General features: G+C 41.5%; 1 protein-coding gene and 1 non-coding gene across 2 annotated transcripts in view; both read left to right on the top strand.

The window, feature by feature from the left end:
• The window catches only part of EYS (eyes shut homolog), a 1,269,973-nt gene that overhangs the window by 189,641 nt on the left and 1,053,867 nt on the right, over positions 1-26,465 (top strand). Inside the window, exon 4 of the mRNA XM_075126509.1 lies at positions 3,228-3,332. Within this exon, the coding sequence (XP_074982610.1) occupies positions 3,228-3,332 (105 nt within the window). The remainder of the gene's footprint in view (positions 1-3,227; positions 3,333-26,465) is intronic.
• Positions 14,345-14,417, top strand: TRNAV-GAC (transfer RNA valine (anticodon GAC)). Its single transcript has one exon. It is a non-coding gene; the product is annotated as a tRNA-Val (tRNA).

The raw sequence follows: 26,465 nt of genomic DNA, 5'->3' as shown, positions 1-26,465 counted from the left end.
ACTACCTGAAAGGGGGTTCCAAAGAGGATGGCTCTAGACTGTTCTCAATGGTAGCAGATGACAGAACGAGGAGTAATGGTCTCAAGTTGCAGTGGGGGAGGTTTAGATTGGATATTAGGAAAAACTTTTTCACTAAGAGGGTGGTGAAACACTGGAATGCGTTACCTAGGGAGGTGGTAGAATCTCCTTCCTTAGAGGTTTTTAAGGTCAGGCTTGACAAAGCCCTGGCTGGGATGATTTAACTGGGAATTGGTCCTGCTTCGAGCAGGGGGTTGGACTAGATGACCTTCTGGGGTCCCTTCCAACCCTGATATTCTATGATTCTACAGTTACAAGAGTGTCAAATTACAATGCACTTGCCTGATGTGCATGAACTGGCTGTGTGGGAACCAGTTACCATTCACTAAAAGTTCCATAGTGTGGGTAGCAGGCTCCACACAGTTAGGGCATGGCAAGCTAGTGCTCTGCACATTCACATCCTGGTTGACCATGAACTAAGTGACCATGTAGACAAGCCCTTCTTCCCTGTACCTCCATGCCCTATCTGTAAAATAACATGTTTCCTTTCTTCACTCTTTGTCTTATTTATATTGCAAGAGACGGTCCGTGCACTGAATAACTTAGTGTGTTTACAGGCCCTAGTCCACTGCTGCCCTCACCTCTTTTGGGGCTTCTCAGTGCTATTGTAATATGAAAAATACATAATAATGATGAATTTCAACAGTGAAGTAACTACTATATGAGCTTTATTGGATAGGTTTGTGTAAGTATCTTTCTAGCATCAACTAACCTGCAAGGGCTCAAATTTCCATTATGATTGGCATGAGAGCTGTCCTGGTGTCAGGGAAACCTAATCCATCCTACTCCCCACAACATATGTCTCCCCTCCTTCCAACATGTACCTTATATTAAGGCTGGGAGGGGCACCTGGACAGGAGCTTCCCTTACCAGGTGCACCTCCCAACAGACAATTCCCTTCTGCAAGGGAAATTATCCACTGGGCATTTATGACCAGAATATGCTCATTCTGCATTGCCTGAGTAATGCAAAATAGCCAGATTGTGCCAGAGACTATTGTTCTACTTGATACTTCCCAGTATGTACTAGGCTCTGTATTTAAAAATTGAAATGAGTTCCCTAGGGGCAGTCTCTTCTTTGGTCACTCCATGCCAGGAGAGATGTTCTCAGGGCATAACACCATCCTCTTTGGAAAGCTGTAAGAACTCATGGTGCATATTGTATGGCATGCAAGATTTAAACCTTCAGCTAACCATTTAACAACTGGCATTTACCCGAATTATTTATTTCTTGCTCCCTACACTCATTTCCCACCCTCCTTTTAAATTCTCCCTCCTGCCGTTTTCCAATCTGACTAAACCAATTCCTTTTCGCTCTCCCATTCTTCTTTTTTACAACTCTGCTGACTGTGGTATCCAAGTGCAATGAGAGTTTTGATAATCTAAATGGATAAAATCCTCTAACATTATTTTCAACAGTGCACAGTTCAGTACTCCATACTGGAATTTGGAAGTAGGGTAGGAAGTCAAACTTCCTATCTTATGACCTTCCTTACAAAAGACCTGTTAACACCCTTGAATTAGCATTGGTCTGGAATTCAGAAAATATTTTCAGTTCAATAAATATGCTCCTCACTTCATCATTAACTTCCACCTGTACCTTATACAGCCTCATGGAAGAGGTTGTTGCAAGCACAGGTAGGATGCCGAAGACAGCATACCACCCTATTGAGCTATGCTGCAAGGGGTGTGGGAGCCCAGAGGCTTAGAGTTTAAGGTGAGAAGGGACCATTAGATCATCTAATCTGCCCTCCTGTATTTCACATGCCATTATATTTTACCCAGTTACCCCTGTATTGATCCCATTAGTTTGTTCCAATGGCTAATCACCCTCACTGCTACATATCTGTACATAATTTCTAATTTGAATGTTTCTGGCTTCACCTTTCACCCATTGGTGGGTCCTATGACTTTCTCCACTAGATGAAAGAGCCCTCTTAGTACCTGGTACTTTCTCTCCATGAAGGTATTTTTATGGACTGTGATCAAGTAACCTCTAAATATTCATTTTGATAAACTAAACAGATTGAGCTCTTGAATCTGCTCACTGTAGGGCATTTTCTCCAACCCTCAAATCATTTTTGTGCCCCTTGTCTGCACCCTTTCCAATTTTTCAACATCATTTTAAAAATGTGGACGCTAGGACTGTACATAATATTCCGCTGTCAGTCTCACCAATGCCTTACACAGAGGTAAAATTTACTTTCCATCTCCTACTTGCTATTCCCCGTTTATACATCTGAGGATCACATCAACCCTTTTTGACACAGCATCGCACTAGGAGCTCATGCTCAGTTGCTTGTGCACTATGACACCTACATTCTTTTCAAAGTCACTGCTTTCCAGCCCCCATTCTGTAGGTATGGCTTGCATTCCTTGTTCCTAGATATAAAACTTTGCATTTGGCTGTATTAAATCATGTTTTGTTGGAATGAGCCTAGGTTACCTAGATCACTCTGTAGGACTTCCCTGTTCTCATTATTTAGCACTCCACCAAACTTTGTATCATCCGTAATGTTTTCCAGCAGTGACTGTATATTTATCTCCAGATCATTGATGAAAATGTTGAATTACTATTGTGTCTAGTACCAAATTCCAGCACAACACCACTAAAAACATCCCATTCAATGGAGATTCCCCACTGACAAGTACTTTTTGAGATCTGACAATTAGGCTCCATTGTAATTCCTTTAAGCCTCCAGAAAAGGGGAAAACTAGAAAGAAAGATAGATACATTTATATTTGATGGTCGTGATCTGAGCAGCAGATTTCTTGCTAGTCTTAGAAGCAAGTTTGCTGGTGGTGAGATAATAAATCTCTTAAAATGGCTTTTTAATGGATGTGCCATATAATGCTAACTGTAACCATACTACTGGAAATGTGACCCTATAATACACACACAATGTATTTACAAATACAGTTCACTCTTCTTGTATACATCACACCTTTAAAATATTTAATTTGTTTAACTATCAGCTATGATCTATGAAAATCCCTCGCTTTAAAGCTGTCAAGCAGAAGTAAAATACAATGTGCCCAACCTGGAAAAGTTAAATTATGTAGTTGTCACTTGGACTATGAAGTAGCTTTTCTGCTTTCCCCAACCCAACATGATTTATAGTTTTAATGTTTCGTTTTCTTTTCTGTCAGACAAAAACTGTTCAATGGACATTGATGAATGTGCCTTCGAGCCCTGCAAAAATGGAGCCCATTGCAATGATTTGATTGGTGAATTTTACTGTAGCTGCTTGCCAGGTAAGTAGTCAGGTGGTATGTGGGTTTAAAATCTAGACTAATATTCAGCAGAGAAATATAACTCATTTTTTGTAGTTAGATACATACACTATTTAGGATTCAGATTTGCTTTGTATATAAATAGAAGGAAATTGTGCAAGTACTCGTGCAATACACTGCACAATTATTATGTCGGCACTTTCTTCTATTTTTAGAAATTTTCTTTCAGAACAGGTAGCTTGAATCCTAGATTGCATATTAATGAGTGAAGTTTTTGTATAAATCTTATGAAAATATAACTAGTATTCACACCAGAATCTTTGGAGAATTCTGTATTTCAAAATCTGTAAGCATGGCAACCTTCCGGCTGTATTACAGAAATGTGGAATGATTTTGTTTTCTTCTCGTGTATTTATTGAAATGATGTTTTTTCAAATTTCTTATGACAAACTAGGGACATACAGAGCACGTCAGGTAGATATCATACCAGGTTTCTTGGCGGTGAAGAAATGTAAAGAAGCTATTGATAACTCTGAGAAGAGTTGACAATATCAAATCAACTTATTTGCTGCAGCCTAATGACACACACAAAAAAATTACCCAATTTGTATTATCTTGTACATGCACAACATTGATATGTTTCAATGTAATTTTCCTTATTATGCTTGGCTTGCTGCTGTAGGTCAGTTTTCACAAGTTCAAATATAATATACTTGAATACAATCTGCCATTCTAAATATACCATATCTATGCAGTATGATTAACTGGTGGAGCATCTCTCCCCCCCCCCCCCCCCAACTCCCACTACATTTTTTTATGTATTGATTAGACACCCTCTGACTGGAAAGCAGTGGTTTAAACATAAGGAGGCAGTGGTGATTTTTTAACCTCAGTCATTTCCGCTTGTTAGGTCACTAACGCTGCATTATACCAGAGTTTCCAGTTCATCCAATTCAGGGCCAGAGGGACCATTCTGATCAACCAGTCTGACCTCCTGATGTTTCATTGTGTCAAGTTAGCAGTCTAATGCAATGAAACCTGAAAATGATTTTTAAATGCATTTAAAATATTTTTAATGCTTTTTAAATGCATGTACAATTTTTAAATGCTTATTAAAGATATGTCCACTTTGAAGAACAGACAAAAGCTCTGGATTTTGGCTGTGAGTCTATTGGGAAAAGGTTAGTGAATTATTTCAGGTGACTTAATGGACTATGAGTGTGTCAACTACCTTTTTGATAGTGGTGCAGAATTTTTATGTATTTTCTATGTAACAGTCACTTGACACAGATTAGATTCATAGAGTACAAGGCCAGAAAGGACCATTGTAATCACTTAGTCTGACCTCCTGCATAACACAGGCTATAGGACTTCCATGAATTAATTGCTGCTTGAACCAGAGCATATCTTTTAGGGAAGAATAATCCAATCTTCATTTAAAACCATCCACCACAACCTTTGGTAAATTGTTCCAATAGTTAGCGATTCCATTTGCACCCCATTTCTAGCTTACATTTGTCTTGCTTCAATTTCCAGTCATTGGACCTTGTTATACCATATCTGTTAGACTGAAGAGCCCTCTATTATCAAATTTCTGTTCCCCATGTAGGTACTTATAGGCTGTGATGGGTTCACACCTAATCTTCTCTTGGATAAGCTAAATAGAGTGAGTTCCTTGAGAACCATTATAAGACATGATTAGCAGTCCTTTAATCACTCTTCTGACTCTTTTCTGAACCTTTCCAATTTCTCCACACTCTGCTTGAATTGTGAGTATCATAACCGGACACAGAATTCCAGTTGCAGTCCTACCAATGCCAAATAGAGAGGCAATATAACTGCTCTACTCCTACCCAGTATTCCCATTTATACATCCAAGGATTGCATTAGTTCTTTGGGCCAGAGCATTGTACTGAGAGTCCATGTTCAAATTATTATCTAGCATGACCCCCAATTCTTTTTCAGAGTCACTGCTTCCCAGTATCATGTTACCATCCTGGAATTAAGGCCTGTATTTCCCCCCCTAGATGTATGAACTTGCATTGGCCATATTAAAACTCATACTATTTGTACCTAGCTTACCAACCAATCCATATCACGTGGTGTCAGTGAAATGTTCTCTTCACTATTTACCACTTCCCATTTTTGTGTCATCTGCAAACTTTATCAGTGATGATTTTGTTTTCTTCCTATCACTGATAAAAATGTTAATGGTCATAGGGTCAAGAACCTATCCCTTTGGGACCCCACTGGAAACACACAAGCTCAATGATGATTCCCCGTTTACAATCACATTTTGAGGCTAATAAGTTAGCCAGCTTTTAATCCATTTAATGTGTGCTATTTTACTTTTATAGCATTCTAATTTTTAATCAAAATATTGAGTTACAAAATCAAAGACTGTAGACAAATCTAAATATATTACAACAATGTTCTTTCCTTTATCAACCAAATTTGTAATGTCATAAAAATCAAGACAGACAAGATCTGTTTTCCATAAACCCATGTTGATTGGCAATTATCCTCCCTTTATTCTTTCTTAATTGAATCCCATATCAACTCTTTCATTATTTTGTCTAGGATTGATGTCAGGCTGACAGGCTTATAGTTATCAGGGTAATCCTATTTACACTTTTTAAATATTGCCACAACACGGGCTTTCCCCAAGTCCTCCGGAACTTCCACAGTGTTCAAGACTTCTTGAAAATCAACATGAACAGTCCAGAGAGCTCCTAGGACAGATCTTTTAAAACACTTGGATACAAGTTATCTGGACCTCCTGGTTGGAAAGTGTCTACCTTTTGTAGCTGCAGTTTAAAATCCTCCTGAGTTACTATTGCAACTTTGCATTTTGTCATGCAATATGACTACACACTCATCTGGCTTTTTTCCTCAAATAATGAACAAAAATATGTATTGAACACTTCTGCCTTTTCTGCATTGTTATTAACAGTTCTACCATTTCCATCTAGTAATGGACCAAAACTATTCTTAGGATTGTTTTTCTCCCATCTTATAAGCTTAAAACTCTTTATTTCTCCTAAATATTCTGGTCATACTTTTCTCCTTGTCCTTTTGCTCTCTATCAATTTTCTACCATTCTGATTTATATTCATTCCTTCTGTCTTTCTCTCTCTCTGTTGATTTTATTATTCTAATCCTACCAATCTTTTCACCAGATTACAGTAATGCTAACTAAGTTGAATTTGTTAACGAATGACCAATTTCAATTCTACTTGTTTACTACCCAGGTTCCTAAATTGTGTATAGGCAATTAGGTAATTTATTCTCATGTCCCTCAGTGCATTGGTTCATTTTGTGCTAATTGTGTCCACATTTGTTCCCTCTTTTCACCCTCCCTTTTTGTTGTTCGTTATCTAATTTAGCCAGCCTGTCCCCTAGAAGATTAACTCACCTTTGCTGAAATGGAGGCAGTTCAAAATGTACTGGTCCCTCTTCCCATTGAGGATGGATCAATGTTCCAAAGTACCATACCTCTGTACCTTACACAATTTACTTAGCTAACACTTCACTTCCAGAATCTACTGTTGTTTTTCTTCGTTCACTCCATGGATGGAAATTATCTCAGAGAAGCTCACTTGGACATTCTTCTCCTTCAGCAGCCTTCCAAGCTCCCAGAAGTCACCTACAATCTGTGAGGTATTTTGTGAAGCAGTGTCACTAGTGCTGATATGAGAAGACTGTCCAATCTTAGTCACATTTCATGTCCTGGCTACAAGAAACAGCAGACCATTCTGTTGTCTGTCATTTGCAGAACATTATTTCCATACTTGTTAGTATAGAAACTCCAAGAAGGATTGTTTTTCTTCCCTGTATAATTGGAGATTCTTTTGTGTTATGCTCCATCCATCTATGCCCTGTACAGCTCTCCATTCCATTTGACTATCTTGGATCTTATATTTGCAGAAAGTTCTAGATTTTTACTCTAACAGTGTTCTGGAATTTTCCACATATTCTAAAATTTATTTTAAAAAATTAACATCATTGGGCCAGAAGTCTCCTAAAACAGCTCTTTTACAGTTGGTGCAAGTTGTCCAGTTATGCTGATTTAAAAATGTCTCTGTAGAAAAAAATATTCTAAGATCATCCTGAGTTACAAATAGACTGAAAAGTACAGTAGAACCTCATAGTTATGAAACACCAGTTTTGAACTGACCTGTCAACCACACATTTCATTTGGAACTGGAAGTATGCAATCAGGCAGCACCAGACACAAAAATAGCAAATATAACGCAGTACTGTGTTAAATGTAAACTACTAAAACAATAAAGTGTTTTTTTTTTTTTTTTTAAAGATTTGACAAGGTAAGGAAGCTGTTTCTGTGCTTTATTTAAATTAAGATATTACAGGCAGCATTTTTGTTTTGTATAGTAAAGTTTCTAAACTGTATTAAGTTAATGTTCAGTTGTAAACTTTTGAAATAAACATCATAACGTTTTGTTCATAGTTACGGACATTTCAGAGTTATGAACAACCTCCATTCCTGAGGTGTTCATAACTCAGGTTCTACTGTAGTTGAACATACAATTACGATATGAGTACACCATTCTGCATCTTTCCAAACACAGAAGAGAAATATGTATTGAACACTTAAGAAATAAGAATGGCCATACTGGGCAGACCAATGATCCATCTAGCCCACTATCCTATCTTCCGACAGTGGGCAATGCCAAGTGCTTCAGAGTATGCACATAACAGGCAATCATCAGTTGATCCATCTCCTGTTGTCCACTCTCAGCTTCTAGCACACACAGGCTAGGGACACCCAGATCATGGGGTTGCATCCCTGACCATCTTGGCTAATAGGCATTGATGGACTTATCCTACATGAACTTACCTAATTCTCTTTTGAGCCCAGTTATGGTTTTGGACTTCACAACTTCTGTGTCTTCATCATTATTAACAATTTTACCATTTCCATCTAGTACAGGCCTATACCACTGCTAAGATTTGCTATGAAATCTGTCCTTATTGTCTTAAGGACTTTCCCCTGGTGTCTTCTGCTCCTCATCAATTTAATACACTTAATTTCTAATTTCATTGATTAATATCTGTTTCCCTCCCCCATTTGTTATATACTGCATTTTTATTTTTAATTGTTCCCTTCACTTTGCCACTGAACCAGGGTGGGCTTTCAGCCAAAATTGTCTTTTTTTAAATTGTAAAATCATAGTATTTTGGGGCATTTAAAAATTCCACTGCCCACTTTTTATGCACATTTTTCTGTCTAAGCTTTTCTTCCAAGTCAACTTTGCTGATAATTTTCTTTATCTTTGGAAAATTAGACCTTTTGAAGCATCAAATAAATATATTAGTGGTTGGCACTGTCCTCCGTTTGCCTATATTTTATGTTACCAGGTCATAATCACTGGCACTTAGATAATTAACGTCCAGTACAGTGATTGATTCATTTTCTTTATCATGGTGTCTGCAGCGGAGTGTGATGGAGCCCCCTCGGCTCCTGCCTCTGCAAGGTCCACAAAGTCACTCTGAGACCCTTTGGTTAGTAACCACTAGTGCAGTTTATTCATAGGGTTGTTCCCATCACCATTTAACCATGTACAGTTGGCCCTTTACCATCTGCAGGCAGGAGGGAGGGGAGAGCTACCTCCCTGCTTCCACTCCCTACCTTTTCCCTTTCTTTCTGCTCCCCCCCTTGGCTTCCTTCCCCTGAGACTTTTATACAGCCCCAGGCTAATTAGGCGGCAGCTATCTCTGCTTCCCCAATTAGGACCAGCTCTAATTTATTCTCCTAAATTGGAGCTGCCATGACAGAGGGCTGAATCAGCAACCCTTTGCACAGCACCCTGGCACAGGGTCCAATATAAGATACCTCATGCAGGATTATAATGTCTTGTGTTAGGAAATTATCTATAATTTTTAGAAATTCAAGTGAAGTTTTCCTACTGACTGCATGAGGCCTCCAGCATGCATCTCCAAAATGAAATTCCCCATTACAAAAAAGCTTTGTCTTACAAACAGGTGCTTATGGAGTAGCTCATCCTGTTCTTTGTTTTAATTTTTTCATCTGTTAGTAGATCCCAGTCGTCATCCCCTACTGTGCTTTGTTAGTCAGCATATTGATCCATATGCATTCCAGATCCTGCATTTCTGAGTTATGAGACTCTGAAACAGGTAATGGTGACTTCATTGCTGATACCACCCCCCATCTCTTTACTCATTCTTATCTTCCTACCATAGTTATAACCAGTGATTTTAACATTCAATTAATGTGAATCATCCTACCAGTTTTCAGTAATTCCAATTATATGAAATTTCTTCTCATCAGGCAGAATTTCCAACTCCTCTTCCTTATTGCTCAGACTACTGTCCTTGCCCTATTAACAATAGAAAATATCTTCTGCATTTGTAAGCTGAAAATATCATGATTTGATACTTTTAACTGTGTGGTGTTCCTTCTGGTGCTCTTCTCTCAGGTAGTCACCACAGCTGGTGAAAAGTTAAAAATTCTTTCCAATTCTTTCAGAATTTCCAAAATTCTGAAAAAAACAAAATGCATTTAGAAAAGGAACTGTAGACTTTCTCTTTCAAAATTTCCAGAAGATGTGGAAAAAATAATATTCTGAATGTTTCACTTCAAACCTAGCCTCACAGAAGGGAACCTGAAATCCCTGGAGTCCCCACCCATGGAACAATTCACACAATTGAGATGCCCCAGAGCTGTGGGCCCTGAAAAGCCAGGCTCCCCAATTCTCAGAAGGTCATCAAAATTGGTAATACAAATTGGTATTTTTAGACCCCTCCCCTGCCAAAAACAAAACAAAACTCTTCATTGGAAGTTCCTCACCAATTCTAATAGTCTAATAGCCTGCCCAGCCTCATCTGGCTCCAGCTGTATAGAACACTACATGGTCCTTGGCTTCTGGTCATTACAAACTACCTAGCGTCCTCTCTGATTTTCACTATCTCTGGTACCTTGGTGGCCAGTTCCTTCTTTGAATCTGAGATGGTATTACTTCCTGAACCTGGTCATCCAAGAACTTGGCCAATTTCACAAAGCTGAAAACAACTGAGTTAAATCAGCTGGGAAGAATAATTTAATCAGAAAAATATGACTAATAATTGAGAATTGTTCAAGAATATTTTACCTGATGCCCAAAAAGGCCACAATCAAGGGGGGAAAGGCTATATTGTGTTGTTGTTTAAGAAAACCTGGTTTAGAGGGGATGTGAAAGCACCAAAAATATAATATAATATGTGTGTGTGTGTATATATATATATATACACACACACACACAAAATAAAAGAAATGGAACAAAGAGGAAGTTGATATTAATGAATATAAATCAGAAGTTAGAACGGATAGAGAATTGAAAGGGGATGTATAGCGTGGAAAGAAAATTCTACGGCTAATAGAGTTAAGAACAAGAAAGGTTTTTAAATATATTAGGAACAAAAAGAATCCTAAAAATGTTATTGGTATATTATTAAATGGAACTGGGAGAACTATCAAAAATGCAGAAAAGGTGGAAGTCTTCAGTACATATTTTGGTTCTGAATTTGGAAGAGAAAACAGATGATGTAGTCATATCATATGATAATGGTTTTCATTCCATCATCATCTCATGAGTATGTTAAACTGTGGCTACTTTAGTGCACCATTTTTAAATCAATTGGTCCAATAACTTGCATCCAAGAGTTTTAAAAGAGCTAGCTGAGGAGCTCACTGGACTTAATGCTGATTTCAATAAATCTTGGAACACTAGGAATGTTCTAGAAGACTGGAAGAAAGCTAATGTTGTGCCAGTATTTAGAAAGGGTAAATGGGATGACCTAGGTAATTATTGGCCTGTCAGTTTGATATCCATCTCAAGCAAGATAAGGGAATGGATGATATGGGAATTGATTGGCATTAATGATATTACCCTCTATTTCTAAATTAATAAATATGAATTTATGGACAATAGATCCTTGCAAATTTAACTTGCTATCATTTTTATGACATTATGAGTTTGGTTTATAATGATAATAGTGTTAATCTAATATGCTTAAACACCTGTAAAATATCTGACTTCCAATGTATGACAGGAAAAAATAGGGATGGGTGTAAGTTATTAAAGTTTGGATTTAGATCTGTTTTCAAAACTAAATATCTAAGTCCAAGGTAAAAAGAAAACATTATATAAATACATTAAAAGCAAGATGACGACCAAGGATAGGGTAGACCCTTTACTCAATAAGGTAAGGGGGGAAGGCAATAACAGAAAATGTGGAAATGGCAGAAGTGTTAGATGACTTTCAGTTTTCACCAGAAAGGTTAGTAGAGATTGGATGTCTAACAAGTGAATGTGAGTGAAAAATGAGGTAGGATCAGAGGTGAAAATAGGGAAAAAACACAAATTAAAATTTACTTAGACCAGTTATATTTTTCTTCAAGTCACTAGGGCCTGATGAAATAAATCCTAGAATACTCAAGGAGCAGAGTGAGGAGGTATTGAGCCATTAGTGATTATCTTTGAAAAGTCATGGAAGCTGGGAGAGATTCCAGAGGACTGGAAAAGGGCAAATGTAGTGGGCATGTATAAAAGGGGAAATAAGGACAACTTGGGGAATTACGGACCAGTCATCTTAACTTCAGTACCCACGAAGACAATGGAGCAAATTAAGCAATCAATTTGCAAACACCCAGAAGATAAAGTGATAAAAAACAGCCAGCATGGATTTGTCAAGAACACGTCATGGCAAACAACCTGATAGCTTTCTTTGACAAGGTAACGAGCCTTGTGGATGTGGGGTTTAAGCGTTCGGACTCACCTGGTGGTGCCTCCTGCTTGTCGTTCTTGGGAATTAGCTCAATTTCCAGCCCAGAACGCCCTCTGCAGGCCGGTGATTCGCCTTACCACTGGCCCACGGTCTCTCCCAGGACCTGGTGCCCTTGCCTCGGGTGCTGTCACCCTGGCAGTACCCCCACTCCCTGGGTTTCCTCACTCCGGGGGACCCTCACCCACTATCCCCATGTCACCTCAGTCGTGGCTACTGCCAGTCACGGCTACTGCCAGTCACAGTGGACTGCAGTATAAAAGCCAATCATCACAGGCAACAAGGGGTTTGGATTGGCTGCTTTTACGTACCCTCAGGCTGCCCCTCTGCAACCCCAATACCTCTATGGGCCTGGGACATTGCTGACCTAGGGCTTCCCAGCTCCTGAGGCCTTTCCCCAGCCTGGCCTCACTCTAGGTCCCCCGGGTGAGTTCCCCCAAAGCCAGGCCTGTCTCTCTCCAGCCAGAGAGAGTCTCCCTGAGCTTCTGGCTCCCAGCCTTTATAAGGGCCAGCTGGGCCCTGATTGGGGCATGGCCCAGCTGAGACTACTTCCCCACTCACCCCAGCTTCTAGCCCACAGCCCTCTCCAAGGGCTTGCTTTTCAGCCTTTCAGGGCAAGAGTGGGTGACCATCCCGCTACACACACACCCCTCAAAACCCCCACTCCAAGGGGAAGAGGGGCCTCTCAGCCTGCGCTCCCCGAAGTTAGCCCTCCAGGGCCGCCCCTCCAGACTCTCACATTTTCTTTCTGCAGCCTGCCAGGCTCGGGACATCTCCCTAACCTGTGTCTCTACCCTCTGGTGGGCCTGTTCCATGGCATCGAGCCGTGCCCATATATCTGGGTCCCCCAGTCCCCCCTCACTCAGGGTCTGAGTCCCGCTTGCCCCCCACCTGGGTCCCAGCCTCCCACTGGGCCCACATGGTCTGGGTCTCCTCCTCAGTGACTAACCCCATGACAGTCTGGGTTTCCAGCTCCCACAGGGATCCCTCCATCCTGGTTGCTGCTTCTGTCAGTTTTGGCCCGTCCGGCCGCACAGGCGCCTCCTCCGGCCTCTCCTCAGTTTTCCTGAGGGGGCAGTGCCTTTTTATATGCCCAGGTGCAGGCAGCCCCAGCAGGCATCCTGCCTTCATGCTGCCCCAGGCCTCGGCATCTTTCCTTCATCCCTCGCCGGGCCAACCCTTCCTTGGGGTGGGGCACTCCCACTCTAGGTGTCCTCTTTGCCCGCACGCCCACAGCCACCTGGGTTCCCTCACCCAGCAGGCTGCTTGAGGGATTGGGTGTCGTCCCATTTTGGGGTAAGGTACCCTTCCTCCAGCCCTGTAGGGACAGTCCAGTCTTAAGTGTCCTGTCTGACCACAGGCGTAGCAAGCCCTTACCATGGGCCTCCTGGCCCACGCCCTCCACTGTCTCTTTTAAATTCCCATCCAAGGAATGTCTGCAGGGCCTGCTGCTCCCTCACCAGATGGTAAACCTGCTCTTGGAGGGCCCCCAACATCTCCCACAGTCCCTGTTGGGTCCCCTGAAGTCTCTGCAGCTCTTCTGTCCCATTCTGCTGGGCTGATGTCCCCAGGGCCCACCCTGGGGCCTCCGCATAGTACACTCCCATGTACATGGGATCCATCATTCCCTGTTTCTCCAGCAGCAGTTCTGTCACTTGTGATGTGGCACATTCCACTTAGCCCCTTATTCTGCCCCTTGCTTCAGGAGCAGACCACTCGTGCCCGCATTCTCCACCACTTGTAAGCATTCAGACTCACCCGGCAGCTCCTCCTGCTGGTCGTCCTTGGGAATTAGCTAGATTTCCAGCCCAGAGCGCCCTCTGCAGGCTGGTGATCCAGCTTTCCACTGGCCCCAGTCCCTCCCAGGATCTGGTCCTCTTGCCTTGTGTGCTGCCCCCTGGCAGTATCCCCAATCCCTGGGTATCCCCACCCTGGGGAACCCTCACCCACTATCCCCACATCACCTAAGTCAGGCCTGTCTCCATCTAGCCCCGCACCCTGGGGTGGACTGCAATGTAAAAGCCAATCATCACAGGCAACAAGGGGTTTGGACTGGCTGCCTTTACCCACCCTCAGGCTGCCCCTCTGCAACCCCAATACCTATATGGGACTGGGACCAGGCCCTGCAGTCTGGGGAGTTGCTGGCCTAGGGCTTCCCAGCTCCTGAGGCCTTTCCCCAGCCTTGCCTCATTCTAGGTCACCTGGGTGAGTTCCCCCACAGCCAGGCCTGGGTTTCTGTAGTGTAGTGGTTATCACGTTTGCCTGACATGCGAAAGGGCCCTGGTTCGTAACCAGGCAGAAACATGCATCTCACCTCCTTTTGGGGGGGAGGGATAGCTCAGTGGTTTGAGCATTGGCCTGCTAAACCCAGGGTTGTGAGTTCAATCCTTGAGGGGGCCATTTAGGGATCTGGGGTAAAAATTGGGGATTGATCCTGCTTTTTGAGCAAGGGGGTTGGACTTGATGACCTCCTGAGGTCCCTTCCAACCCTGATAGTCTATGATTCTCTCTCCAGCCAGAGAGAGTCTCCCTGAGCGTCTAGCTCCCAGCCTTTACAAGGGCCAGCTGGGCCCTGATTGGGGCATGGCTCAGCTGTGGCTAATTCCCCACACAGTCGAGCTTCTAGCCCCCAGCCCGGATTTTCAGCCCTTCAGGGCAAGAGCTGGTGCCCACCCTGCTACAGGGGAAATGGAAGATGTGATATATCTTGACATTAGTAGGGCTTTTGATACTGGCTCACATGACCTTCTCATAAATAAACAAGGGAAGTACAACCTAGATGGAGCTACTATACCATGGGTGCATAACTGGTTGGAAAACCATTCCCAGAGAGTATCTATGAGTAGTTCAGTCAAGCTGTAAGGGCATAACAAGTGGGGTCCCACAGGGATTCTGGTTCTGTTCAATATCTTCATCAGTTATTTCAATAATGGCATAGAGAATACACTTATAAAGTTTGTGGATGATACTAAGCTGGGAGGAGTTGCAAGTGCTTTGGAGGTTAGGATTAAATTCAAAATGAACTGGACAAACTGGAGAAATGGTCTTAAGTAAATAGGATGAAATTCAATAAGGACAAATGCAAAGAACTTCAATTAGGAAGGAACAATCAGTTGCACACATACAAAATGGGAAATGACTGCCTAGGAAGGAGTCCTGTGAAAGGGATCTGAAGTACTGTGAAAGGGATCACAAGCTAAATAGAAGTCAACAGTACAACACTGTGGCAAAAAAGCAAACATCATTCTGGGATGTATTAGCAGGAGTGTTGTAAGCAAGACACGAAAAGTAATTTTTCTGCTCTACTCCATGCTGATTAGGCTTCAAATAGAGTACGGTGTCCAGTTCTGCATGCCACATTTTAGGAAATATATGGACAAATTGGAGAAAATCCAGAGAACAAAAAAAAATCATTAAAAGTCTAGAAAACATGACCTCTGAGGGAAAATTGAAAAAAAAATGGGTTTGTTTAGTCTGAAGAAGAGAGGACTGAGGGGACATAAGTTTTCAAATACAAAAAAGGTTGTTACAAGGAGTAAAGAGAAAAATTGTTCTCCTTAACGTCTGAGGACAGGACAAGAATGGACTTAACGTGCAGCAAGGGCAGCTTAGGTTGGACATTAGGAAAAAATTCCTAACCGTCAGGGTAGTTAAGCACTGGAATAAATTGTCTAGAAAGGTTGTGGAATCACAATCATTGTCTAATCTGCTCTTAATCTCCAAAGAGCTGTTGGGAATGGTCTAGATAATACTTAGTCCTGTCATGAGGGCAGGGGACTGGACTAGATGACCTCTCAAGGTCCCTTTCAGTCCTTTGTTTCTATAATGCATGAAGTATCTATCGAGCAATTTATAACTCAAGGAATTAGTAAGTAACTTTACCTTTTTTTAAAAAAAAGTTGCATTTGTGTCTGGTTCTTCTGTGGGTAAACAGTGGGGAATGGGACTGTAGTCCTAATCCAGATCCCACTGAAGTCTGAGTGCTCATCCTTGTGTGTCTGACCACCTCCATGGTGAGAAAGAGAAATTGTATCTTCTATGGACCAGTGCTCTTATGACAGTGGTTTTCAGCCTCTGGTTCATGGATCCCTGGGGTGCTGCCGACTATGTCAAATGGGTCCGTGAAAGGTTGTTACCACCATAGAACAGTGTTTAACCGGTGATCTTCAGACCCCTGCGGGTCTGCAGTCCATGTCTAAGATTTCCAAAGTGGTCTGCACTAGGTTTCAAAACTTTAAAAGGGGTTTGAAAATGGAAAAAAAAAGTTGAAATGCAATGTTTTATGACATTCTAGCTGTATTGATATTTCAGTATTGCTGGTGGTGATTTTTTTTCAATATAGGTATTTCTGTATAATATTTTTTTTTTTAACCCGGTACTAGTGCCCTTTTAGCTTTTCAGGATTTAGAATGTCACAATTTTGTCAGCAGCTTTTGTGTCACAGTGGACAGTCCATTAAGATTGAATTGTTATATTTTGACATTTCAGGTTGATTTTACTTTGTAAATTGCAATGCTTATGGCTATATTTTATTACGTTTTTCACGGTGGATAAACAAAAATGTCATGCCTTGTTTTGCTATACAGTATTTTTGTTGTGTTCACTCACAAAATACAGCTATGAGTACAAAAAAATCTGCCTGATCTAACAGTCTGAAACACTAAGGTCATGTGCATGAAAGGATAATAATTTAAAGCAGCAGTTTGGGGGAAAAAACAAATACACACAATATGTAAATTTCACACAAATACATTTAAATGGTTTCTTAGGTGTGGTTCCAATAAAGTAGCAGCATATGCTCAAAATAAAGGGAGAAAATAAATTGTATATGCAGGATGCGATCTCACAAGTTAGACAATCAGTCATGCCTGGTTTTGAAATAAAGCAGCAGCATTCTTAAATAAAAGGACTCTAGGTGCTAATGTAAAATAATTTATGAACAATAGGGATTGAAATGTGGAGCCCTTGCCTCATTTTTCCTCCATCTTTGGAATTTTTAATACTTTGAAGCAAAATTTGACAAGAATGTGTACACAGCACAGCTTTATTTAACTATTCCCTTTGGGCCTGATCCAAAGCCCACTGATATCAACAGGAGTCTTTCAATTAGTTTGCAGAAGTCAGTTCGTTAGTTTAGAAGCTTAGTGGAAAATCCCTGTAAAAAAAAAATGGACTGTTCAGATATGGACTTCCAAATATGGTCCAGACTGTCCAGATATGGACTTCCAAAAGTCCATAACTCAAAACCAAAATTCTCCTGAACATTCAAAGGCACATCTCCTTGCTGAGGACTATTTCAAATAATAGCTTTCTCCCACCAGCTTTTCTACTGTGAAGCTACTAAAATAAAAAGCTTGCCAAAGCTTTTTTTCAAAAGGTGAAAACTTAATTTGTCCTTCTGCTTTAAAATAGCTACATGTTTTTCCTTTTTAATTTCAACAAAAATCTTACTTTTTGTACTGAAATAAGGCATGGAAAATTTCATTGGTGGTTTCAAAAAGTGTAAAGAAATCACCACAAGTGCTATAATGGAAAGAGAAGAACTACAAGGATGATTTGTAGTCCACAAAACATGACTTGCAATGAGAGACTAAAGGATCTCAATCTATTTAATTATTAAAGAGAAGACTAGAGATGACTTGATCACTATGTTTAAGTACCTACATGGAAAATAAAATAATTTAAGACAATTTTAACAATGAGGGTATTTAACCACAAAAGTGAATTACCAAGTAACATGGTAAATCAATTGTTTCAAGTCTTTAAAACAAGATTTGGATGTCCTATTGAAAAATATGATAGTGAAAATACAAGTTATTGGACTAGATGCAATAATCCTTGTGTGAAATTTTAGGGCCTGGGTTAATCAAGTCATACTCAATATTCATAACAGTTCCTTGTGATCTTTAAAATCTATGAACCATAATTAGAGCAATTGTATCACAGGCCATCTGATTATGTATATAAAATTATTAAATTCTTTTGAGATTTTACCTAAAACTGATATTAATAATACCTAATCCTTATATAGCTTGTTTCATCAGTAGATCTCAAAGGGCTTTACAAGGGAAGTCAGTATCATTATTACCATTTTACTGATGGGGAAATTGAGGCACAGAGTAGTGAAGTGCTTGCCCAAGGTCACCCTGCAGGCCAGTGGCAGAGCCAGGAATAAAACCCAGGTCTTCTGAGTGCTGGTTTAGTGTTTTGTCTAGGCCATGTTGCCTTTTGTAAAAGCTGATGCAAAGTAATGCACTTTGGAAAACATTATCCCAACTATATATACTCAACATGATGGGATCTAAATTAGCTGTTACTACTCAAGAAAGATTTTGGAGTAGTAAATATTTCTGAACTCATCTGCTGAATGTGCACAGGCAGTTAAAAAAGCTAACAATATTAGGAAACCATTAGGAAAGGGATAGATAAGAAGACCAAAAATATCATAATGCCACCATAAAAATCCATGGTATGCCCATCCCTTGAATACAGTGTACAGTTAGTTTTGTTCACCAAATCTCAGAAAAGAGATTAGAATTGGAAGAAGTACAGAGAAGAGCAACAAAAATGATTAAGGAACAGGTTCCATATGAGGAGAGATTTAAAAAATTTGGGACTTTTCAGCTTGGAAAAGTGAATTGAGGGTTTTATAAAGGTCTATAAAATCAGCAGTGCTGAAGTCCCTGGGTTTCAAACACTGTTGTGGCTGTAATACGTCCATGCCCATAAGCAATCTCCACTCCAACTGTTTAAAGTACTTAGGAAGGGTCCTAGTGAAATAGTGTTTCCTAATATCCAACCTAGACTTCCCACCCCAGTGCAACTTGAGACCACTGCTTCTTGTTCTTTCATCTGCCCCCACTGAGAACAGCTGAGTTCCATCCTCTGTGGAACCACCCTTCAGGTAGTTGAAGGCTGCTTTCAAATCCCCCCTCACTCTTCTCTTCTGCTGACTAAATAACCCCCGTTCCCTCATCCTCTCCTTGTAAATCATGTGCCCCAGCCCCCTAATCATTTTTGTTGCCCTCTGCTGGGCTCTCTAATTTGTCCACATCCCTTCTGTAGCGGGGGGATCAAAACTTGACGCAATACTCTAGATATGGCATCACCAGTGCCGCATAGAGGGGAATAATCACATCCCTCGATCTGCTGGCAGTGCTCCTACTAATACAGCCCAATATGTTGGCCTTCTTGGCAACAAGGGCACACTGCAGACTCAAATCCAGCTTCTCCTCCACTGTAATCCCCAGGTCCTTTTCTGCAGAACTGCTGCTTAGCCAGTCAGTCCCCAACCCATAGCAGTGCATGGGATTCTTCCTTCCTAAGTGCAGGACTCTGCACTTGTCCTTGTTGAACCTCATCAGATTTATTTTGGCCCAATCCTCCAATTTGTCTAGGTCTCTCTGGACCCTATCCCTACCCTCCATCGTATTTACCTCTCCCCCCAGCTTAGTGTCAGCTACGAACTTGCTGAGGGTGCAATTAATCATAGAATCATAGAATATCAGGGTTGGAAGGGACCTCAGGAGGTCATCTAGTCCAACCCCCTGCTCAAAAGCAGGACCCATCCCCAATTAAATCATCCCAGCCAGGGCTTTGTCAAGCCTGACCTTAAAAACTTCTAAGGAAGGAGATTCCACCACCTCCCCAGGCAACGCATTCCCTCCTAGTTTCACCACCCTCCTAGTGAAAAAGTTTTTCCTAATATCCAACCTAAACCTCCCCCACTGCAACTTGAGACCATTACTCCTTGTCCTGTCCTCTTCCACCACTGAAAATAGTCTAGAACCATCCTCTCTGGAACCACCTCTCAGGTAGTTGAAATCAGCTATCAAATTCCCCCTCATTCTTCTCTTTTGCAGACTAAACAATCCCAGTTCCCTCAGCCTCTCCTCATAAGTCATGTGTTCCAGACCCCTAATCATTTTTGTTGCCCTTCGCTGGACTCTTTCCAATTTATCCACATCCTTCTTGTAGTGTGGGGCCCAAAACTGGACACAGTACTCCAGATGAGGCCTCACCAATGTCGAATAGAGGGGGACGATCACGTCCCTCGATCTGCTTGCTATGCCCCTACTTATACATCCCAAAATGCCATTGGCCTTCTTGGGAACAAGGGCACACTGTTGACTCATATCCAGCTTCTCGTCCACTGTCACTCCTAGGTCCTTTTCTGCAGAACTGCTGCCTAGCCATTCGGTCCCTAGTCTGTAGCTGTGCATTGGGTTCTTCCGTCCTAAGTGCAGGACCCTGCACTTATCCTTATTGAACCTCATCAGATTTCTTTTGGCCCAATCCTCCAATTTGTCTAGGTCCCTCTGTATCCTATCCCTGCCCTCCAGCGTATCTACCACTCCTCCCAGTTTAGTATCATCCACAAATTTGCTGAGAGTGCAATCCACACCATCCTCCAGTTCATTTATGAAGATATTGAACAAAACCGGCCCCAGGACCGACCCCTGGGGCACTCCACTTGACACCGGCTGCCAACTAGACATGGAGCCATTGATCACTACCCGTTGAGCCCGACAATCTAGCCAACTTTCTACCCACCTTATAGTGCATTCATCCAGCCAGTACTTCTTTAACTTGCTGACAAGAATACTGTGAGAGACAGTGTCAAAAGCTTTGCTAAAGTCAAGAAACAATACATCCACTGCTTTCCCTTCATCCACAGAACCAGTAATCTCATCATAGAAGGCGATTAGATTAGTCAGGCATGACCTTCCCTTGGTGAATCCATGCTGACTGTTCCTGATCACTTTCCTCTCATGTAAGTGCTTCAGGATTGATTCTTTGAGGACCTGCTCCATGATTTTTCCGGGGACTGAGGTGAGGCTGACTGGCCTGTAGTTCCCAGAATCCTCCTTCTTCCCTTTTTTAAAGATTGGCACTACATTAGCCTTTTTCCAGTCATCCGGGACTTCCCCCGTTCGCCATGAGTTTTCAAAGATAATGGCCAATGGCTCTGCAATCACAGCGGCCAGTTCCTTTAGCACTCTCGGATGCAACTCGTACGGCCCCATGGACTTGTGCACGTCCAGCTTTTCTAAATAGTCCCCAACCACCTCTTTCTCCACAGAGGGCTGGCCATCTATTCCCCATGTTGTGATGCCCAGCGCAGCAGTCTGGGAGCTGACCTTGTTAGTTAGTGAAGACAGAGGCAAAAAAAGCATTGAGTACATTAGCTTTTTCCACATCCTCTGTCACTAGGTTGCCTCCCTCATTCATTAAGGGGCCCACACTTTCCTTGGCTTTCTTCTTGTTGCCATCATACCTGAAGAAACCCTTCTTGTTACTCTTAACATATCTCGCTAGCTGCAGCTCCAGGTGGATTTGGCCCTCCTAATTTCATTCCTACATGCCCGAGCAATATTTTTATACTCCTCCCTGGTCATATGTCCAACCTTCCACTTCTTGTAAGCATCTTTTTTATGCTTAATATCCGCTAGGATTTCACCGTTAAGCCAAGCTGGTTGCCTGCCATATTTACTATTCTTTCGACACATCGGGATGGTTTGTCCCTGTAACCTCAACAGGATTCCTTGAAATACAGCCAGCTCTCCTGGACTCCTTTCCCCTTCATGTTAGTCCCCCAGGGGATCCTACTCATCCGTTCCCTGAGGGAGTCGAAGTCTGCTTTCCTGAAGTCCAGGATCCGTATCCTGCTGCTTACCTTTCTTCCCTGTGTCAGGATCCTGAACTCAACCAACTCATGGTCACTGCCTCCCAGATTCCCATCCACTTTTGCTTCCCCTACTAATTCTTCCCGGTTTGTGAGCAGCAGGTCAAGAAAAGCTCCCCCCCCCAGTTGGTTCCTCTAGCACTTGCACCAGGAAATTGTCCCCTATGCTTTCCAAAAACTTCCTGGATTGTCTATGCACCGCTGTATTGCTCTCCCAGCAGATATCAGGAAAATTAAAGTCACCCATGAGAACCAGGGCGTGCGATCTAGTAGCTTCTGCGAGTTGCCGGAAGAAAGCCTCATCCACCTCATCCCCCTGGTCCGGTGGTCTATAGCAGACTCCCACCACTACATCACTCCTGTTGCTCACACTTCTAAACTTAATCCAGAGACACTCAGGTTTTTCTGCAGTTTCGTACCGGAGCTCTGAGCAGTCATACTGCTCCCTTACATACAGTGCTACTCTCCCACCTTTTCTGCCCTGCCTGTCCTTCCTGAACAGTTTATAACCATCCATGACAGTACTCCAGTCATGTGAGTTATCCCACCAAGTCTCTGTTATTCCAATCACGTCATAATTCCTTGACGTCACCAGGACCTCCAGTTCTCCCTGCTTGTTTCCAAGGCTTTGTGCATTTGTATATAAACACTTGAGATAACCTGCTGATCGCCCCTCATTCTCAGTATGAGGCAGGAGCCCTCCCCTCACAGACATTCCTGCCTGTGCTTCCTCCCGGTATCCTGCTTTCCCACTTACCTCAGATCCCATCATCCAGATCATTAATAAAGATGTTGAACAAAAACAGCCCCAGGACCAACCCCTGGGGCACTCTGCTTGATACCAGCTGCCAACTGGACATTGAGCTGAGTTGATAACTACCCGTTGAGCGCAACGATATAGCCAGCTTTCTATCCACCTTATAGTCCATTCCTCTAATCTAATCTAATTTTTTAACTTGATGGCGAGAATACTGTGGGAGACCGTATCTGAAGCTTTGCTAAAGTCAAGATATATCACACCCACTGCTTTCCCCATATTCACAGAGCCAGTTATCTCATCATAGAAGGCAATCAGGTTGGTCAGGCATGACTTGCCCTTGGTGAATCCACGTTGACTGTTCCAGATTGCCTTCCTCTTCTCCAAGTGCTTCAAAATGGATTCCCTGAGGACCTGCTCCATGATTTTGCCAGGGACTGAAGTGAGGCTGATCAGTCTGTAGTTCCCTGTTGTTCTCTTTTTTTCCCCTTTTTAAAATGTGGGCACTATATTTGCCTTTTTCCAGTCGTCTGGGACCTCACCCAATTGCCATGAGTTTTCAAAGATAATGGCAAATGGCTCTGCAATCACATCAGCCAACTCCCTCAGCACCCTTTGATGCATTAGATCTGGATCCATGGACTTGTGCATGTCCAGGTTTTCTAAATAGTTCTTAATCTGTTCTTTCACCACCGAGGGCTGCTCACCTACTCTCCATGCTGTGGTTGCCCAGTGCAGCAGTCTGGGAGCTGCCCTTCTCTGTGAAGGCCGAGGCAAGAAAGCATTGAGTACTTCACCTTTTTCCACATCTGTCACTATGTTGCCTCCTCCATGCAGTAAGGGTCCCAGACTTTCCTTGACCACCTTCTTGTTGCTAACATACCTGTAGAAATCCTTTTGTTACTCTTCACATGCCTTGCTAGCTGCAACTCCAGTTGTGCCTTAGCCTTCCTGATTATACCCCTGCATGCTGTAGCAGTATTTTTATACTGTAGAAATTTCCACTTCTTGTAAGCTTCCTTTTTGAGTTTAAGATCACTGAAAATTTCACTGTTAAGCCAAGCAGGTCACCTGCCATATTTGCTATTCTTTCTGCACTTCAGGATGGTTTGTTCCTGTGTCCTCAATAATGACAGGTTTCAGAGGAACAGCCGTGTTAGTCTGTATTCGCAAAAAGAAAAGGAGTACTTGTGGCACCTTAGAGACTAACCAATTTATTTGAGCATGAGCTTTCGTGAGCCACAGCTCACTTCATCAGATGTGTACCGTGGAAACTGCAGCAGACTTTATATACACACAGAGAATATGAAACAATACCTCCTCCCACCCCACTGTCCTGCTGGTAATAGCTTATCTAAAGTGATCAACAGGTGGGCCATTTCCAGCAATAAGGTTTCTTTAAAATACAGCCAACTCTCCTGGACTCCTTGTCCCCTCATATTAGCATTACATCAATGCTATTATCTTTACCTACCAAAACTTACAATCTTGTAAAAAAGTCATCTATAAAACCATGTCAACTGGCATTAACTATATTACCTCATATCAGCTCTTCTTGACAGGGATCCATGTCAGGATAGTAGGCCTATATAATTACCCAAGTCATCCTGTTAACCTTTTACGAATACTGAAAAAAACATTAGCTTTCTTCTAGTCCCCTATTGTTCCAAGAGTTATTGAAAATCAACATGAACAGTCTAGCAAGCTCCTTGGCCAGCTTTTTAAAAACGTTTGAATGCTAAATATCACAACCTGCTGATTTAAAAAAGTCTAACTTTATTAGCTGTTTAATATCCTCCTGAGTTATGATTGGAAGGGAAAGAATTTCATCGCCATCCTCTGAGAAGATCTGGCTTTTTCCCAAATACAGAACAGAAATATTCATTCAATATTTCTGACTGCTCCACATTATTATTGACAGTTCTATCATTTCAGTCTAGTAATGGATCAACAATTTGGATTGCTTCTGATCCTAAAATACTTTAAAAGGTACTTCTTATTGATCTTAATTCTTTAGGCCATATATTTTTCCTTGTGTTATTTTACTCCCTTACTAATTTCTACAAATCCTAGCTTCTAATTTATATTCATTTCAATCTACTGCACATTTTTTTTTCATTTGCTTTATATATCTATCCATCCATATCTATCTATCCATCAATCCATCCTCCAAACCAGGTTGTTGTTTTTTTTAACCAGTTTAGCCTTTTTACTCAATTGTGGAATTGTTGCTTTTTGAGCAGATAGTAAATTGTTTTTAAACAGTTCCCAATTTTCATTCACATTATTCTCTTCAAATTCTTTCTCCCAGCTGATTTGGCTCATAATTGTTTTCTGCTTTCTGAAATTGGCTCTTTTAAAGTACCCAATTTTACTAGACTGATTGCAAAGCAACAGATATTCTTGACAAACATGTTCATTACAGCTGTATTTGAGAGGAAAAATAAACCCTCTAATATAGTAATAGTATTCATTATGTTTTTCTATTTCTTTTTGTTCTTTAATCTGTACAGTACATTTATGTACTCTATGTGCACACTAACAATCAATGTATTTAAAGTTTTAGTTCTATAAAGTGGCATTAGTCATTTTCCATTACTTTGGAAAACTAGATATTTCAACTCGTTTATTCCTGATAACCTCTTTTTAACAGAATCTCATAATGTTTGCTTTCAGGAATGTTCATCTGTTAAAGTAGGTTCTCCCAGCATTTATTATAGCTGCATAGTACTGTATGGTTCATAAATCTAATTCATGGCACACTTTAAAATTCATAAAGCTCTATAAAGGCAGTTTAAAATAGTAATAGTCTAGGATCAGGGGAATGAGGGTAAATTTGATAATAGAGAGACGGATGGTCTGAATAAATTCTGTGTTTTTGTGTAGTCTATATTTATCTTTTTGAACAATCTCTCTCATTCTGTATTAAGATAATTCTCCCCAAGTGTATGAAGTTCTTTTATTCACATACTTATTTCAGTCATCCAGGCAATATGGAATTACACTGAATTTCCTGCTTACAAAAATGAAAGCTGGAAATGTCAAAACAACAACAACAAAAAAAGAACCATAATTGAGTGATTGTGCTTTCTTTTTAATTTAAGCACTATATTGGGGGGGGGGGATTATAATGTTACAGTCCTCTGCTTCAGTCTTTAAAATATATATAAAAAGGGGAGTTCGATATTAAACCAGTCATTTTGATCACAGACTGAGTTTGAGAATCTGTGTGTTTGCCTCCTGTATCTCTTGCGAGTTTTTTTTAACTATAGCAATAAGCCTATAATAACATTAAAATGTTTTTTTAAATTTACTCCACAAAGCATAACTTGTATCTATTCATTCATAAGATGATGCATGCTTTTACCTTTACATGTAAACACTCAATATCGTTTGACATATAAAATAAACTGATTAGTTCTCCAGTGGGCAGGTATCATCCTTTAGACATAATTAGGATATTATGGCAGGCTTTGTACCTCGTTGACCCCTTAAGTCAGTGTGGTGGAGGTAACCCCACCTCTCTATGCCTACATCCATTTTCTAACCCCCCCGGTAGTCAGCATAGTGTGGCCCAATGGCCAGGGTCAGTCTATTGTCTCTTCCCAAGTGGGGTAATGCAGTCTAGCTGCCAGAGTTCATTCAATGTGCCTCTAAGGCAATGTGGCCCAATGGCCAGGGTCTGCCTAATTCTCCTCCTCTACTGGGATAGCATGGCCTAATAGCCAGAGTCAATAGAGCCACCTTTGAAGGCAAAACAGGGGGCCTAGTGACTGGGGGCCATAACAAGGGGGTGGCAGCCCTTGGTAGGGGGGCCCAGGCCCACCCAACTCCACCAGGCCCCAACCCAGGACCCTGACCGTGGCAGAGCAGCCCACTAAGAGATCAGCGAGGAATCCTACCAAAACAC

Source organism: Caretta caretta, chromosome 3 (genome assembly GCF_965140235.1).
Source record: "Caretta caretta isolate rCarCar2 chromosome 3, rCarCar1.hap1, whole genome shotgun sequence".
NCBI lineage: Eukaryota > Metazoa > Chordata > Testudines > Cheloniidae > Caretta > Caretta caretta.
Note: the sequence above shows the minus strand (reverse complement) of the source record. Positions and strands in the feature narration are given on the sequence as shown.